Source organism: Phalaenopsis equestris, unplaced genomic scaffold (genome assembly GCF_001263595.1).
Source record: "Phalaenopsis equestris unplaced genomic scaffold, ASM126359v1 Scaffold000161, whole genome shotgun sequence".
Lineage (NCBI taxonomy): Eukaryota > Viridiplantae > Streptophyta > Magnoliopsida > Asparagales > Orchidaceae > Phalaenopsis > Phalaenopsis equestris.
This window is the reverse complement of record NW_018164603.1, coordinates 186,618-205,825: the sequence shown is the minus strand read 5'-3', so window position 1 is coordinate 205,825 and position 19,208 is coordinate 186,618. Positions and strand designations below refer to the sequence as shown.

Sequence of the window (19,208 nt, the reverse complement as noted above, 5' to 3'; positions counted from 1 at the left end):
AACAGTACCAACGGTTTTTTATCAAATTTTTTAATCCCGAAAGGAATCTGTAGCACTTTTTAATCTGTGATAGAGATCGATTATGGCAAATACCTCGATAGTACAGTAAATTTTGCTTCATACTGCACGATCTTCTTCTCTCCTTGCCTCAACTTGATGAGCATGTTTTGCATCTGTCGTCGAGCGATTAAAGATACAAACCATTCTCTAAAAAGGTCAACGAACGCCTCCCAAAATATCATCGTGTTGGATATGTTCCCTAACGTGTCCTGACGCTGCCTATGCTACCACCATTCGGCTTCTCCATCCAACACAAACGACACCAACGGTACTCTTCTTTCATCCGGACAAGCCATACTATCTAGTATTTTCTTTATCTTCATTAGTCAATTCTTTGCTTTAATCAGGTCTTCGGTTCCCTTGAATAGAGGTGGACGCAGATCCTAAAATATCTTCAAGTATTTATCCACAGCAACTGTATCATTAGGTTGCGATCTACTTCTGAATCAGTTGAGTCATCGTCGTCATTATCTGAGTGAAAACATTTGTGTTCACATTAATAGTATGTTGCACTTCCTCATTTTCTATCAGATTTTCTTCTTCTATGATTTCGGGTGTGTATCACTATGACTGAATTGATAACAATTATTACTTTGAGTTAAGTTTAATTTTTATAAAATTTTCTTAGAATTATCTTATAGACTCATTCATCAATATTCAATTAATTTATCCTAAATCATGGGCTTTGATATCACTTTTGTCACGACCCGACATGGGACTTGGAATTAAACAATGCAAGAACGGATAGTCGGGCAGGTGAATTAAATTTTCTATATTAACTCACAATATAACAGATGAAAGAACCACTAAAAATTAAGTTAAATCGATATAGTTTATAATTACCTCGTTGATGATTGTTCTATAAACATTTTCTTGTTTATTGATAATTTTTTAATAATTTAATTAAATCTGAAAAATTAGTTAAAACAACTGTGAGCTAAAGAGTCAGTGCACACTCATATTTCTAAACTACAGCAATACAAGGAATAGAAAAAATAATCTGCATGTCAGTTAAGCTTCTTTGTAAATCAATTTAAATATTTGATATGATATTTAAAGATTATATCATTATCATATTAATATCATTTCATATCTACACAACTGTTACAGGAGATACCGTCTAAAAATTATATCAATTAGAACAAATCAAAAACAATATTCTTTTTCATTAAGTGCACGGGTAAATTTGTGTTTCCCCGCTAGTACCATCAAGGGGAGTTTCATCATAGTCAGTCACGCATATACAAGCATTCAATATAAACATATATATTCATCGCATTCAATCATATTATATAAAACATACACTCAAATGTCTAAGTAAATAGCTACAACATGCACAACAATATAACCAATAAACAAAAGAATAGCTCAATCATAATAAAGATCCGCAAATATCATCAATTGCAAACATATTTGAGAAGAAACAAATTATCACTATAGTTTAAAAGTACAAATATATTTGTGTCATGTACTCAGATCAGTTGGTTGAGCATTTGCTTGTCAGTTGTAAGTCCCCTCTGGTCTGGGGTTCGATTCCCTCCAATGGAAAGTGTAGTACTTGAATAGTTAGGCGCACCAGGGATAGTCGAGGCTCTTATAATAGTTTCAAAGCATTCCTTATATATATATGTGTGTGTGTGTGTGTGTGTGTGTGTGTGTGTGTGTTGTTTGTGTAATTCGGCGGAGGAGACTATCGAGCATATTTTCTTTTCTTGTCCCTTTTCACTATTTATATGGATGAAGGTTGGATTGTGGTTTGGCAATATCGTCACTCCTGAGAGGAATCTTTTGCTCACTACTATGATTTGCAATCCAGACCGTAAGCAGAAACACTTTTTGCAAATTTACTCTTACATTATATGTTGGTTTATCTAGATGGCTCGTAATGATATTATTCATGAAGGAATGGTCATTCAGAATACACTCTTTACTAATATTATTGTCTACATTAATAAACTGTGGAGAATGGGGAATTCTAAAAAAAGTTTCTTTTCGGACAACAATTATTTTCTTTTTATGGGGCATACGGTTTTGGATGAGATGAGGTTTCCTCATCTACCGATTTTGGTTAGATGGCGACCACCTCCTAGGGGGTGGATAAAGTTTTAACACAGATGGCAGTTAGAAAACTAATAGTGCTGGTTGTGGGGGCATTGCTAGAAACTATGCAGGGAACTGTATACTTTTCTTTTCATCTCCTTATGTTGATACTCCCATAGAGGCTGAGACTAGGGTCATTTTAGCTCGAGCCATTTTAACGACTGCTATGATGGCTCACTCTCTCAGTTGGCATTTTATTATTTTTGAATGTGAGTTGATATTTTGGCTCACTCTCTCTGCTGACATTTTTCATATTTAAAATTTGCAATTTACTACCAGGTATTTTCTTTATGTTGCAATTGTGAATATAAGTTAGTGTGTTTGTTTGTTTTTATGTTATCCTCCACTGCATTAAAGTCTAATGAATCTCTATATGTTAAAATTAAATTAAAATGTAAAGGTGTAAAAATCTCATATGATTGAGTCCAAATAAATATGGCACAAGTTTGATATCACTTTTGTCACGACCCGACATGGGACTTGGAATTATAGTTTTAATTGTTAAAATTGAATTCCACTCCTCCACTGCTTTAAAGTTTATGATACCATTTTAACAATTAAATTTTTACTCCTGTTTTTAATTTTTGTAATTGAATATTTAAGGTGTAAAAAAATTCATGTAAATATGTTATTTTTAGTTTTCATTTCTACTTATAAAAATATGAGGTTAAAATATTTTATCTTATTAAAAATTTAAGTTTGAAGAGAATGAAAAATTTTCTAAAACTTGAAATTTATTTGTTCTCAAATGTGCTGCAAATAAATTTGATTTTGATTAAAAAAAATGATTATGTATATGAAGTTATATTAGGAAAGTAAAATTTTAAATATAGAAATGGGTAAGAGAATGTAATTGAAACCTATACAAACGAAGAAAAACTTAAGGTTAAAAATTTTTAGCGTGGAAATTATAGATAGTGTGTAACTATCTTTAGTATGAGAAATTGTATTTTTGAAAATTTTAGATTAGTTACTTTTATTTTCAATACTTAAATTTTTTTTATTAAAAATAATTTTTAAAACTATTAATATATTTTTAATTAAAAGATTTATCTCAAAATTTTGATTTAGAAAAGGAGGAGTGGAATTCAAAATCATTAAAGGTTTATCCAAGTGCAGTAATCCTCATCATAAAAAAAAAATTTAAAAGAGAGGAGAAGCTTGAGGATTTGTGCATAATCAAAAATTTGTTCCACATCTAATCTTTTAAAATTATAAGACTTTAGAAACTCTTAAGCTTAAAGATAAAATATAGTAAGTATAATTATTCTTAATAAAAATTTTTAATCTAAGAAAATAGAATGCCTAAACTCTATATTTGAAGAATATACAAGTATTTCTGAACTAGATAAGAACTCATATTTTCAGACTTCTTTACATTAAAAATTTCTAAACTCTAATTTGGTCTCATGTACTAATGATTTTTTTCTAAATTGGACTACTATATTTTTAGATCAAAATTTTAGAATATTCTAAAGAAACTCATATTACATAATCTACTTACTTTGGTTTGGAAAGATTGGAGTGTAACTTGAGGACAAGTAACGTTTTAAATTTGGGAAATTTTGACACACCTAATATATATAGTCATTATGTACACATTTTTATACCTATTTTTGAGATATTGAGCTTTAATAAAAGGTATTTGTGTGTTGTTTCTTTCATGTACAATCAAATAGATGAAAAATTGTGAAATGAGTGAAAAAGGATCTGATTTGGAGCAAAAATGAAGAATGTGTGCAAAAAAATTGTGACGCCTAAGCGCCCAAAATTGGCGCTTGCGCGCAGTAAAACAGAGAAGGTCGCGCCCAAGCTACCAGTACCTTGCGCTTAAGCGCCAGAAGTAGTTATTTGATAATTCAATGAATTTGAACAAATTTTTGAAGATTTGAACAAATTTTTGAAGAGGTGTTTGAAGCAACCCTTGGTGAAAGCATGAGAAATAAATAATGGAACAAAAATACATTCAATTGACTTTTGAAATGAGAGAACTCTTGGAAGATTCATTGAATGTGGAGACATTTTGAAGAAACACCTAGGCACCTTTTGAAAAATTATAAAAGAAGACTTAGATTGAAGAAGAGAAGAGCGCCAACCCCCTTCCAGTCACCCACACACGCCACCGCCGCCGCCCATAGCCGTCGCCTCCACTTTTCTTTAATTTTAAGTTATAATTTGTATTGTAAGTGAAAAAAGAGATTCAAATGAACATCAAGATTTTGGTGGAGAGGATTTTAGATAAGTTTTTATCTTTATGACGACATTTAGTTTTAATTTAGATTTCTTGTTTGTTTGCATGAATTCTATTTTCAAACTTAAGTGTGATGATGTTTTCTTCATGAATTCTGAGTAATTTTCTTTGTATTTTTGTTTAAAATGACAAGTGATTAAGTATTGGATGAAAGTTGTGTGAAGTATTAATCTTTATGTTAGAATAAATTTTGATGATTTTAAAACTTGTATTTCATCTACTTCTTAATTTGGTCAATTAAGATGTTAATATCTATTGTGAGAACATGTAAGATCTGAGATGACATTGTCTCAGTCAACAATCAGTCAACAAATGGTAGTCAACAAATGGTAAGAATCGCATGAGATTGTATGGATGAGAATGTAATTCATATGATTGAGTCCAAATAAATAGGGACATAAACTTTAAAGGGTGTAGAATTAGAGGACTTTAGAGTGACAGGCTAAATCCCCCAATTTGATTTATAGTTTTAGGTTTTGATACGAGATGTTAGCCCCCAGGTGAAGGAAGTAGAGGAAACTAAGAAGAGAGAACTCTAGAGTGAGAGAGGAAACTCTAGAGTGAGAGCTAGTATCTTCCCTACTGTTGACCTCATTTTTTAGGTCATTTCTTTTTCCTTAAGGTCCTAGGATCTAGCACTAGGAGTTCCTATTGACCATCTTAAAAAACTAGAATTGAGACCCAACCTTTTAGAAATTCTAACAACTTCCTATTTTTCTTTGATGTCTAACATTTATGACACAAGACCATCGTCTTATGAACGAGTCGTCTTATGAACGAGCGGTTAACGAGCGGTTATGGGCTATTTTATGAAGACTCAAGGGAAAAGTTCCTAATAGAGCTCCAAGCCTTAGGAAAACATCGTCACAATTTTTTTGTCACATACACACACCAAATGCACAAAATTCACAAAATTGCACGAAATCGGACTTCAATTAAGCCCAGAGGATGGGTGAAAATGCAAACTTCTCCGGACGACCTCCGACGATAAAATGGACTGCGTCAACGCGTCCGGGATACCAATTTTGATAGGAAGGGACACATATATTGTCATATTTTCGACACGAGAAAATTGGCACGCAAATCGATGAATTCATCAAAACGACTTCTGAAGGCAAAACGGACAGCGCCAGCGCGTCCGGAACGTCAGAATTATGGAAAATGACACCAATTTTGTTATGGTTTGATGCATGAATAAAACACAAATTACAATTTTATTTTTCAAAATATTGAATATTTTCTTTTATATAAATATCCTTAAATTATATTTATATTAAACCTAAGTCTTATTTAGGTTTTTTACCCGCACTCTCCCTCTGTTCGGCTCGATCACGGGTTCGAACAGGGCTTACGCTCGTCGGCTCTCCTTCTCGCCTCCGTGCCCTAGCTCCACGATGAATCCACGCGGCGACGCTTTCCCCTTCAGTCTCTTCCCCTTCGCTACGTGGCACGGCAGCCGTTCGGCTCTCCCATTGGACCGTTCGACGCTCCTACTCGAGGCTACGCACTCTCCCCGTTTAATTACGACTATTAATTTCCTCTTCTCGGTTGGTTGGCTAGGGCGAAAAACGGTTAAAATTCTATTTTTCTTTTCTTTGTCTTTTGGCTTCCGAAGGAATAGGTCTTGTGTGTGTGAAGGGTTGTTAGAAGTTTTTTCTAAAAAAAAAAGGAAAGTGTTCTTGAGAGAAAAAAAAAATTAGAGGAACTTGGCATTTTCTTTCTTCCTTTTTCACAATTAGCAAACGGATTTACTCCTACTTTGTTGTTCGAAAGAAGATTTTCTTCCTCTCTGTCGTTCGAAAATTTTGTGGCTTGGGGAACTAGGATCCCGAGAAAAGCTTTTGAGTGAGGCTTTCAGGAGAAATTTTTGTATGTTGTTTTCTTCAATCCTATTTTTAGTGTTTTGCTATAAGTCTGCACTAAAAAAGTATTCTTCTTCTTCTCCTCTGTTTTGTTGCCCTGCTCGAAAGATGTTATTGGAAATGTTAAAATAAGGAAAATGCTTGCATAAGGCTCTGCTTTTGTCTTGTCTAGTGACTCATGATAATAAGCAATTGAATGTCTTAATGGAAGCTTATTCTGAAGTTTAAGCATGAATATTTGCTTAGGATAGTGAGAAATGAAGCATATATATCAGTTTTCCTTACTTTTCTTTTGCTTGAAATATGTGAAAACATTGGTAGAGCATTTTAGAAATGTATTTTTATTCCTTTATAAATGTCTATGGAAAGCATGTGTGGGCTATCTTTACTTTTTTTACTTGAGACGCTTGAAAGCATGGCTATGGTGGTCTTGGAATGCATTTTATTCTTTTAGAAATACATATGGAAAAGCATATTTGGGGACTGCCTCTATTACCTTCGTTGCTTGAAATGTTTGGAAGTATGAAATGCAAGTTGAAAATTATTTTTTATGAATCGGAAAAGATGCATTTAGGGGCTCATTCTTGCTTCTATTGTTGTCCCTTGTTAAAATACATGCAGGAAATTATGTTTATGAGCTGGAAAAATGTATTTGGAGCTCATTTATTGTTTCTCTTGCTGCCCCTTGATAAAATACATGCTGGAAACTATGTTTATGAGCTAAAAAAATGTGTTTGGGGTTCATATCTTGTTTATCTTGCTACCCTTTGTTCGAAAGCATGATTGGAACGAAATTATCAAAGTTTCTATTGTTGATATTCATGTTTATAATAAATGCCATAAAGATATGCACCCCTTTGACCCATTTGGTGGTCTCAGTTTTGGCTTTTCTTTGAAATTGAATTATAATTGGAAACATACTTTCTATTTTGCCCCATGCATTGGGTTCGGTTTGCCCCTGTGTTGGGCTCGGTTTTCCCCTCTTATATGGTCGGTTTGGGCTCTATTTTGGTGATTTATTTTGGCTGAAATTTCTTACTGTTTTGGATCTTCTCTTGGGCTTTGGTTTGCTGCTTAGCCGTGAGCCTCATTTGGTGTTCACTACTTTAAAATTGTCCTTGGGTTTGTCCTTGGTCCTTGGCCGCGAGTTGAATTTGAAGCCTTTTGTGTTGGGCTCGGGTTGCCCCTTTTCTTGGTTTTGCCCGTAAGCTTGTTTGGGGCTAATTTAATGATTGTTTGGGAGCTTTTAAACTACTAGGTTTGCTGTAGCAAAATTGTAGGAAGTTATTGTTGGCTGTAGGAAGTTCAAAATTGTTGTTTGAAGCAGTTTGGAAGCTTAAAAGTGTCCTTAATTGTTGTAGTTAGATGTTTGGGTGTTGTAATTTTTGTTTGCACTCAGGTAGTTGGTGATTGGGCCCATATAGATGTTGTTTGGTGGCTATTTGATGGCTGGTTTTGTGGTGATTTTGTTCCTTTTGTGAGTCTTACCCGTAAGTTTTAACTTGTGATTTCTTGGTGGAATGGATTGAACTAGTGGTTGTTTCTCCCTATTACCTTGGACACTTATATGGATAAGTTCATGTTTACGAAATTAAAAAAATGATGAAAAGAAAAGAGTTTTTGCCTAAAAATGGAGTTGAATGGAATTGGTATTGGTATAGCTTTTGGAAATTTGGAAATTCATTCCCTATGGATTAAAATTCATTCCCTATGGATGTCTTGTGACATATGACAAGTTCTTGAAACTTTATTTCAAGAAATTGTAAACTTGATATAAATTGAATTCATGAGGGGTTTGGAAATGCGCAAGATTGACATTTGGAAATAATATCCCTCTCGGGATTGATCCGATCATTTTCTTTTTAACGAATTTAAACATTTCAGACCGATACATTCATGATTTCATTTTAAGTTTTACTGATTTGACTTGGTTTTAAAAAATGGATCGGTTTTCTTTTCGTTCGTTTTGTTTTCTTTTTTTTATGGTCAAGTTAAAAATGAGAATTTCCGATTTAATTATATTCAGAAATGATTCATAGTCTTAAGGGAAGTATGAGGGAAAAAGAAAGAGAGAGAAGATTTAAAAATGAAATTTGGATCTTCAAGATGATGAAACCTAAAGAAGGGATAGAATACTGAACCATCTACCATTCTTTTTGCATATAAAAGATGAAATTGTAAATTGAAAGAATAGTTGAGGGTTGGAAGAAAATGAGAGCCTGGATGATGATTAGGGACATGGATTGAAAGATCAAAAGACCTGCACTTAGGTTCCTTAAGTTTTGAATCAACTTAAATCCAACTACCCTAAGTAGGATTGAATCACACTTCACAACCCTTTTGTCAAAACTATAAGTTCACCCCTTAGGTTTTAGGAGTCTGATAGGGAGTTAAGTTTGATCTAAAAGATACTTGAGGATTAGTGGAAAGACACTTAATTGAAATTAGACAATTTAGAACACTTCAGACCCAAACTAAAGTGTAGACTTCCTAAATCTTAGGAGCACACCTTGAGAGAGTTCATCCTCCTAATTTTCAAATGATCCTAAAAGATCAGACATCTGACCCTAGTACATAAGGACACTAGACACGAAGGTGCACTAGAATGTGATTCATGACTGATTTAATTAAATCAAATAATGAAATTCTTGCCTTAACTTGACCAAAACTGAAACTCAATACTCCGGGATTTGAGTTTGTCTTACACTCAGATCCTCTCCTGACAATTGGAGACATTCCCAATGTCACATATAAGTCACATACTCATGGATCTTTATACGTGACATTGTGTTTTGTTTTAATTGATTATTTGTTTGTCTTTTTCCTACAATTTACCTGTTCTCTCAAGTCTTTTTGAAGTCATATTTTCTCCTTTTACACAGCGCATAATAGCTAAACTTAAATGAGCAATTAATCTCCCAAGCGTACAGGTTTATTTTACATTACAATATTTTATTTCACAACATGTTATATTGTTCTCAGAGCCTGTTATATTATTTTTCTAGCATGTTATATTGTCTTTTCTTTCTACTATATACTATACTGCTCTTTTCTGTTATACTGCATGCTTAGTTACTTTGATACGCTATGTCTTAGTATAGGATAATCTATTGGTGGTTAGGTGCATTTTCAAAACTAAAATTAAATCAGGAGGTGCTACTACGAGGAGCTTGGAGCGAACATCATAGACAGCACAACGAAAAACAACTTCAAGGTGGATCAGAAAAGCATCAAAACACATCACATAAGCATTTTCACAATACTATACAATTTCCTTAGTTTAAATAACAATCCATAGGACTTCGAGGTAATTTGTCTAGCGCAACGTAAACCCTCACATCGTAAACCCTCACATATCACACTTTTAGGCTTTTTTGCACAACCCTGTTGTGTAATTATAAGTCCTAACACTTTAGGATTCCGAGGTTACCGTGCGATACGGCGTAAATCCTCCTATCTTTTTAGGCTATTTGCACAGTCCGATATTGTGTAAACATAAGTCTTAAATCGTAAATAATTTGCAGGATTGAAATATCAAATTAAATCATTTCAAAAGACATAAAGCCGAACATTATGATAGTTGGGACATCTCCGAGGTTTCTCCTAGATCTGTGATATCCCCTACTTTTCTTCCTTTTGGATTTCTTAAATAATTATTCTTATTTTGAGTCATTCTCATTTGATTTTCCCATGTTCAATCATGAAAACCTAAACTTTGAAATCTTGAAGGCAAAACCACATGATCTTAATCGAGATTTTTCTTAAGTGATTTCGATCATTTAAGATGTAATTAACTATAGGGTTTTGCCTCTATAGAGAACCTGGAACCCAGATAAAATAAACCCTATCAAATTTTTTTATGTTAGGTAGGGGAACTTGTTGGCCTTTTTATAAAAATATTTCGCAGACTAAAACGGATGTCACAAATTCTTTAGTCTAGGTGATTGAATCCCTATTATAAATGATATTATTATTCTTCGGGATAAGTGTATTACTAGTAGTATTGTATTCAATCATCTAAACTATTTAAAATGTGTGACTCGTTTGGTCTCACTTATTTTAAAAATTAAAATGTTACTTTTAAAAATCAAAAAGGGTTATATTCATATTTAAATTATTTTCAAAATAATTATTTTCAAATTTAAATTATTTTCAAAATCACAAAATCATCACTTTTTCAAATCATGTAGTTTAAAACGGCCGACACCTACCTAACTCGTCTTCAAGACTATTCAAACTTTAAATTTGTTAATGTTCTTTATAGCATCTCTAGTAAAGGTAAAGAATATTATTGCTCCTATTTGGCACAATACAACAGAATTCTTATACTTATTACCGATTCATGATAAGCATAGATATTTTATTTATATTGTTTTCATCTTACAAATATCTAGTTAAGTTTAATTAATTGTTTACTTTGCTTTCAATTATCAAAAATTTACAAAAAAAATCGAACTTTCATTCCTATTATTGCATTTATAGTTTGAGTAAGAATATTTTGCTATGTTGAATTTGTTATCTAATTTATTCTAATTTTAGCTACATATTGTTAATTGTCTCTATGGGTTCGATATTTGGGGGGGACTTATATTAGTTGATAACGATATGTATACTTGCGTAGTATCCCATAATTAAAAATAAAAATTGTATCATTATTTGCTTCGAAGTCAAGTTTTCGGCAGTCGTTGTAGAGAATCAAGTTTTTGGCGTCGTTGCAAAATAAAAATTATAGGAAAAAAAATGAAGAATATTACTACCTATTTTGTATTGACATATAAAATCGGGATCAATACGCTACTCCTTCACCCTCCTTTGCTCTCTGATCACCTCCCGTCTAATACGCAATTTATAGGGTGACATTCCCTCTTCGACTTTCGACCCAATTCAATTCCTCTTTGGTCCGACTGCTCGCTTCCTTTCCTTTGAATCTCTAATGCCCCGACTTCTAATTTCTTCTTCTCCTTTAATTATTCATTTCCCCTTCCCCCATGTAACAGAAACGGGAACATTACATAATATACCCGTCATAGAAATCTCTATAACATTTTAGCCAGGTTTAGATACCAACTCAAAAGCGCTCAGCAAATTGACCATAGACATTGTCTAAATTAGCTTAGAATTTGAGCCGTTTGGCATCCTAAATACCACTAATATATTCAACAAAAAGTTGATATTGCATGTCATAATATAAGCACAACTGATGCAATGTTAGGCAGCAGAAGTGATGATTGGGGTGAAACTTTTAAACTACATTTATTCCAGAGAATAGAATCCATTGTGAAACATGAACAACAGAAGTAAAGAAAAGATGAAGGTGGAGAAGATTAGAACAATGAATAACTCAAAGGAAGAAAACTTGAAGAAGCCCTAGGTTTATAAGATATGGAAAATAAACCAGGAGAAAGAATGCCACAGCAAATCTCATCCCTTAACGTATTAGTCAACAATATATTCCACCTTGTTTACTCTCTTTAGTCATTGAGTGCATAGCAGCTGCATGCCTGAATCTCTATGTATGAAGCATCTGCACAAGCAGCATCAGAGCATCATTTTCATGTACTTGGACCTATTACCACTGATTTTATATTTCACCCAACTACTGCATCAGAGTACAGCATTGCAGCACCTAATGAACATTCCATCATATGGCCACCGCCAAAAGCCCCTCCAGAAACATGAAGCCTTGCATTAACAAAAATAAGTGTATGTAGGTATCTTGGGCAAGGAGAAACACCCGCGATAGCCCATTCCCAGCATCCATATTTATGGTATAAATTTTCAATCGGACAAAGACCTGGATTGGGAAACAGGAAGCAATCAGCTTGCACTGCATCAAGGTGTATAATAGACATGGAATGCTCCAGGGCTCCTTACTATACTAAAAAACAGGTTAAAAACAAATATGTAGTCCAATGGTATCTTTATTGTGACCATTTTCGTTCCAAATGGTCAAATGGGATCTTCACTTTGACCATTTTCTTTCCTTTTGGAAACTCACTTAATCTTCATTGGTTCCCCAATATCCAAGATCACCTTCACCAATTATAAGCCAAGTAACCTTGGCGTGTCCTTAAAACAATCTTATTTCAAAAGCTTCCTTCACAACATAGTTGCTACAATTAAATAAGCATGGTAATATCACGCTAATAAAATACAAATGAATGCATCTTAAGGCCAACACGCCTTGTTTTCCCGAAATTTCCTCTGAAAGGCAGTAAGCCACAAGACTTTTAAATAAAATTAGAAAATTAACAGTCAGAGAATGTTACTTCGTGATATTCACAAACTAGTATTCATCTTTAACACCAAAAAGTGTTAGCTATGATGCTGTCATAAAAAACATCAACAAATTTAGCAAAATATAGCCTCATCTAAATTACCAAAATTACCATTAAAAAGAAACAATCGAACTTACATCAATTAATTAAAGAATATTTCCATCAGACGAAAATAGTCAATATATAATCTACAACTATCGAAGGCTTAAAACAGTATTTTTATTAATGAATAATATTTTAAGCAGTGTATAAAAATTAAAAAAATCATTAGTTTGTCCATTGATGTATGATAAAATAGTGGAAAGTAGGCAGCAACTAAAGAGAGTAAAATAATACAAGACCATATGCCTCAGCACAATTCAAGTAGGGCAATCAAACCTAAAAAATGTGCCAGACCCTGTGCCTTATCAGGATCAGAGAAGCTTCCAATTCCAACACACATTGCAGCGGCAGCCTGGACAAAAAAAAAGAAAATTAGTAATTTTCATGAATATGCATGAGAATGGATGATGGGCGGCGTATTTATGATCATTATCACTCTCAATTTGAAGCAATCAGCTCAGAATAAAAATTTCCAGCAATTTATTCAAGAATTATAAATCATCTATTAATATAACGAACAAAATTACCTGCCTTTCTCATCAACTGAACTAGAGGAAGCCTTTTGCCCTTGCAAATGTACAATCAAAGAGAGATCAACATATCCGAAGACCTATTAAAATGTTCATATAACTGTAGATCATGCCCACCCTTCTACTTAAGATAAAACTGTTAACAATGTTTCACAAAAGTTTCCTATATAACCTTTTACTCTAGAACAGTATGTTGAAAACTTCAATATTTCACCCATTTTGATCTTTAAACACATACTTCATCATTCTCTAATAAGTATTTCATGCATTTTGTAATTCAAATGGCATCGCATTGTAGCAGCACAAATTCGTAATCAGTTATGAAAGTCATCCTCTCATAATAGGAAGGGTGCATCGTTATCTAGTGGTAACTTGAAAAGGCAACCAAAAACCTCATTACAAGTCAGCTGTTAAGTTAACTAATGTATCAATTCGTGGAATTGGTCACTATATTTTGGGCAATCCGAGTTCAAAGTTACACATATGCATATGCTCTGCTTTCCATTTGATTTTGAGCCACTGCCAAATTTGAAATTCCATTCAAGTATGGCCTTCAATAGCTTATGGACTTTGCAGTAAATAGATTCAACCCACCTTGTGGCAAATTGGTGATTTCTTTCATAAGGAATGCCAACTTGTCGATGTTGGCATGCAATAACATTCATATTGACTACTAACATTTCTGCTACAAACCAAGAAAAAACCTCATAGATATTACAAAGAATATTAACGAGTTCAACCTTTTAGGGTTTAGGGTGGACTAAAAGCCACGATGATTCAAAGTGTATCTTTGAATAGGGAAACTTACTCGATCTCCTTGGAGGTCATAGGTCAAGTGGAACTCTAAACATTGAGTTGCCAAACCACTTTTCAGACTCTCCCTACCACCTTCCAGTAGCATAATATTGTCATAAGTTCCTAGGAATAGTGATTGTGTGTCATCATGGTAAGTACTCTAACACAAAATGATAGGTTAAGACTGCAAACTTGAAGGAACTGAGAAATAGAAAAACAACTAGTGTTGTGAGACATTAGGCACCTACGACAAAGTTAGTCGTTGTTACAAATTGATGAGCACCTTCTCCCTAAATAATCGGCAACCCAAACATTCGCTTTGTTCTCCTTTGTTCACTACAGAAACCATTGAGCAGCCCTATAGTAGTCAGCAATCTAAAATGATTAAAGTTAGTGTTTGAAAAGACTCATTTGATAATATTACAAAACTTCCACCATCTATAAAAATGTTTCCAATCTTATAGCATGTAATATGTGCCTTGATAACAATTGCATCATTATACAAATTTTTATTTGTTGATTTTTCATTATTAGTAATGGTGATCAACACCGATTCCACTAAAGAAGATAATACAAGTCATGATAGGTGCACTTCGCATGACCATAATCACTTGAGGCTTATTTTTCTGTAAGATTTAGGTCTATTTCCTCCTAGAATTGTCCGTATCAGTCAAGCTATGTGTATCGTCTACACTATAATGGGATGTAATGTCTATATGAAATGGGTTAATTAAGGGTCCGTTTGGGGCAGTTATTTTGCTACGGTGACACTTTGAAAATGCAGCAAATGTGATTGTTTTGCATGCCTCAACGGATTATCGCAAAACTCGGGTCTACTTTTTTAATAAACGCGGCCGCAGGCGAGCCCCTACGACCCGTGTTTTTCTTTCAGAGCTTTACCCGCTTGCCCTTCTTGTTCACGATAGAACCGCTCGTTGCGAGCAGAAGAGACTACCTTTTACTCTCTCAGACATATCTTCTCCAAGAAGCAGCTTTGTGAATCTCTCCTTCATCGGCCCAACCACTCCTCCTCCACCTTTTTCTTCTTCTTCTTTGACGAGCAACTCAACGTATTGTTTCATCCCCACCTTGGCCAACACAGACTTCACACGAACCCTCAGCTTCACCACCGGCCACACCATCGCCGTCAACTCTCCAGATTTACTCTGCTATGAAAAACTCAACATTTCAGAAATGGTGCGGCAGTAGTCAATGGAGCTACAGTCGCCGTAGGGGAACTCCGACGAACTATCATGAAGGCCGAAGGGCTAAGCATTATTGGTTTGAGAGATTCAAATTGTTCGGAACAGGACCTGTTCTGCAAAGAGTATATACATTCACCTGAGAAGTTTATGGACTTGGACAAGGAATATGTGAGTACATTCCTAATTTTTAGACCATTTTTATTTGTACTTTTGCAATTACCATTTTATTTTCTCCATTTTGATGTGTATAATCCCATAATTATTTACATGAACATAATTTATTTGTGAATTGATGCAATGGATGACAATCTCAAAATAGGTCTTAAAATTTTTGAGTTTTAATAGATACTCATTGTTAAGTGAGGAATTTTTCATCTTGTCTTTACTGTTCTGCACTAGTTTTTTGTTTCTGCAGTATCAAATATATTGCCAAGAGAATTTTGTTACAAACAGCATTACTTGACAGGGGCAAAATAATCATTTATCCAAAAACAGTTACAAATCACTTGTTTTCAAACATCCGCCCCAAACAACCAGCCAGCTTATCTAGATAAGTTGGATAAGCTGCAGCTGCCCCAAACAGACTTTAAGTTGTTCTTTCATGTGGGTCTTCTTTGGACACCATCTAAGCTTAACTTAGACAAAATTATTTTAACTTGCCAGCACACGTTCGCTCTTCAACATGATTATGAAGATGTCAACAACCTCAATGTCGTGCATGATATTTGTAAAACATAACACTTTGATCAATCCCAAACATGTGCACCAACCCTCATGGGAAATAGTAGCCATAAAAACTCTTTATCATAGATCACAGCCATGATTACTGCAATATTAAAACAGTGTGAAGATTGGGTATTAATCAGGTGAAAGCAACTAGTCATGTCTGGTAAAAGTGTACATCCACGTATTATAATCTTTTTCTTGTGGAACAAGTTGAGATTATTCCATCATAGTTGTCATTTATGATGCAACTTCGCAGGGAACTTCCCCCAATTATTTCTATGCCATCCTCATTAGTCCAGGGATATTCATTGCAAGTTCCCCACAAAACTAGAGTCACATAGTTAAGATAATGAAGCAAAATAAACGCAATTGTACCCGTCAACGTTTATATAGTCGTTAGCAAAATCAAGAAATATGACTAATATATTCGTTAGCGAGTTCAAGAGATATGACAAAGCGCATACATGAATGGCCATTCTTGTTCCCTCTTGCAATTTATGAGTCAATGAAGCTTGTGAAGTATTTATTTTAAATTTTATGACATCCAATATCTCGCATTAAAAATAGAATAAAAACTTAATAAAATATAAAACTTCTGAGCAACTCACTGTATAATTTAAGATTTAGTAAATCCAGTCATTCAAAGGATTTAATAGCATTTAATATTTCTCTCTTAAATAAATCACAAATCTGAAACATATAGTCAAACCATTTAATAAGATTTAAGAAAATTTAAAAGTTCACATGCCTCAATAATATCATTTAAAACTCTCAAATTTCTTATTAAATCTTGCCAATCATTTTTTTAGGGAGATTTCATCTTATTATTTTGATCAGCCGCGTTATTGGTTAATTCAGGAATTCTTAAATCCCACAGTTCACATGATTTATAAGATTTAAGTATTTCGCCCTCTCAAAACTCCAAAGTCTTTAAATAGTTTTCATGTTTTAATCCTCTCAAGCAATACCAAACCTAGATTTACAAAAATTATTAGCACCCTAAATCAGTGTCTGCAGGATTTACAAAATATTACTTGTAGCCAAACAGCTCTATGTAGTTCTCAAACAAACTTTATATTCACCATGAACGTAAATCATGTTTCTACAACACAACCTTTTTGGTGAGAGCGGCACTCTTCTTTGTCCATCCTTTGCTCTCGCATCCATCACCTGCTTCGTCTTCCTCCTCTTCTTCGTCTTCGCTGTAACCTTCATTGTCTTCTTCATCGTCAGAGTTGTCATCGTCCTCCATACTGTCGTCATCTGAAACTAGGGCTTGGGTTCGGGTATCCGCTTCGGAATCACCCTGCAGGGCGCCGTCGGGGAATATGTCGGGGTCATGAACGAGAACCGCTGTGAGGCCGTTGGGGAGATGTAGGACTCGATAGGATCGTCGATCCGTCGGGGACTTTATCACCACGTTGTCCAGGGAGCGAACCACCATTTCTACTCCTATCTCTGTTGCTCGCTGTCGCGCGCGCGGCACACACGTTCCGGTGAAATGGTGAAGAAGCCGAGAGTAAGCGGCGAGTCTGCGCTACAAGCTAGAGCGAGCTTGAGCTTGCGCTTTAAGCTTTATTAATTTTATACGGCTTGAGTTTGGTTAATTTTATGTGCCGTAAGTTTTAAGTTCATAAATTTAAGTCAGCTCGTAAGTTTGCTTATTTAATATAAAAAAAATAATATTAATTTAAATTAAATTTATAATAACAACACAAATAAAACAAATAATTAGTAAATAAATAACAAGAAATCATCTAATATATAATACAAAATATTATTTTTTCAATACTTTAAATATTTTAAATATAAAATCTAAAATTTAATATATTTTGATTATATTATATATATATATATATATTTAAATGAGTTGGCTTGTGAACTAACTAGTCGACTTGGAGCTAACTTGTTAGCTCATCGAGCTCAGTTTGTTAGCTCTAATTATTTTTAATAATTTAAAGATGAAATTCAATATATTCCTAAGTGTATTTTATATCAATTATCTTTTAAACGAGTTGGCTCACGAGCTAATGAGTTAAGTTGAAGCTAGTTGGAGCTTGGAGGCCGATGAAGCATAAGGAACTAGTGGCATCGAGCAAGCGAGAGGGCGATAGAGAGGCAGGAAGAATCCTTGCGCGCAGAGGAGAGAGGGAAGACAAATTCGCGTACTTGGCCATTGTGGAGCGGAAAATATTTGCGTATGTATGACCTACGCAGTGCTGTGTACGTCGGAGGTTATTTGGAGGGTACATGGGGGTTGTATCCGCATTACACACATTGAGGGTTGTAAATTTTGTTCATATTGTAAAAATGACGTATGCTTACCATACGTATGACATACGCAGTGTTGTGTACGTCGGAGATTATTCGGAGGATACATGGGGGTTGTATCCTCATTACACACATTGAGGGTTGTAAATTTTGTTCATATTGTAAAAATGACGTATACTTACCTTTGTTTACATTATCACAGATATTGAATCTTATACAAGAATATTGAATGTTATGCAAATGAGAATAAAATATTATTATTATATGTTTGTATGTGCATGATTGACTATGATGGAGTCACTCCTTTATGATACTCTGAGGGAATACTAAGATATTCATGCACGTATATAGAAAAAAATATTGATATTGAAGTACCTTACGTGATACAATTTTTAGATGGTGCTTTTGTGATGGTTGTAATTATATAGAATGATATTGGTATGATATTGATATAATAAGATTCATTGAATAACATCTCAAATATATATACATTTTATTTTATCTCTTCTCCAGTATAACTATAATTTAGAAGTGAGTATTTCCTAATTTATTTAGCTCACTGTCATTTTTAAACTAAATTTTTATGTTAAATTAAGTAATTTAAAAGATGAGCGATAGAATGAAAAAATATTTATAGAAGACGCAGACATCCAGTAACGAGTTAAATTTAAATATATAGAATAGCTCACTGTCATTTTTAAACTAAATTTTTAGGTTAAATTAAGTAATTTAAGAGATGAGCGAAAGAATGAAAAAATATTTATAGAAGATGCAGACATCCAGTAACGAGTTAAATTTAAATATATAACATTGATTTGATTTGTTTAGTGGCTTTTTCATTTGTTAATAGTTTGCAATAGTAAATGAATATAAAAAATTTAATCCCCACCATCTGTCTGTCTATTACTTCCTGGATTAATTCCAAGCCTCGGAGTGTTTCGTGACATTAATTATGACTATCTTACACTCTCCTCAATGTGTGAGCAACTCTTCATTTCCTCCTGCTCTAGAAACAACTGCTAATCCCT

General features: G+C 33.9%; 1 protein-coding gene across 1 annotated transcript in view; it reads right to left on the bottom strand.

The window, feature by feature from the left end:
• LOC110022009 (nardilysin-like) overlaps positions 1 to 17,461 on the bottom strand; it is a 124,059-nt gene extending 106,598 nt beyond the window's left edge. Inside the window, exons 1-2 of the mRNA XM_020720772.1 lie at positions 17,024 to 17,461; positions 12,930 to 13,005 (exon numbers count right to left, since the gene is read on the bottom strand). Of these exons, the coding sequence (XP_020576431.1) occupies positions 12,930 to 13,005; positions 17,024 to 17,353 (406 nt within the window). The 5' untranslated portion in view covers positions 17,354 to 17,461. The remainder of the gene's footprint in view (positions 1 to 12,929; positions 13,006 to 17,023) is intronic.
• Between the last annotated feature and the right edge of the window lie 1,747 nt (positions 17,462 to 19,208).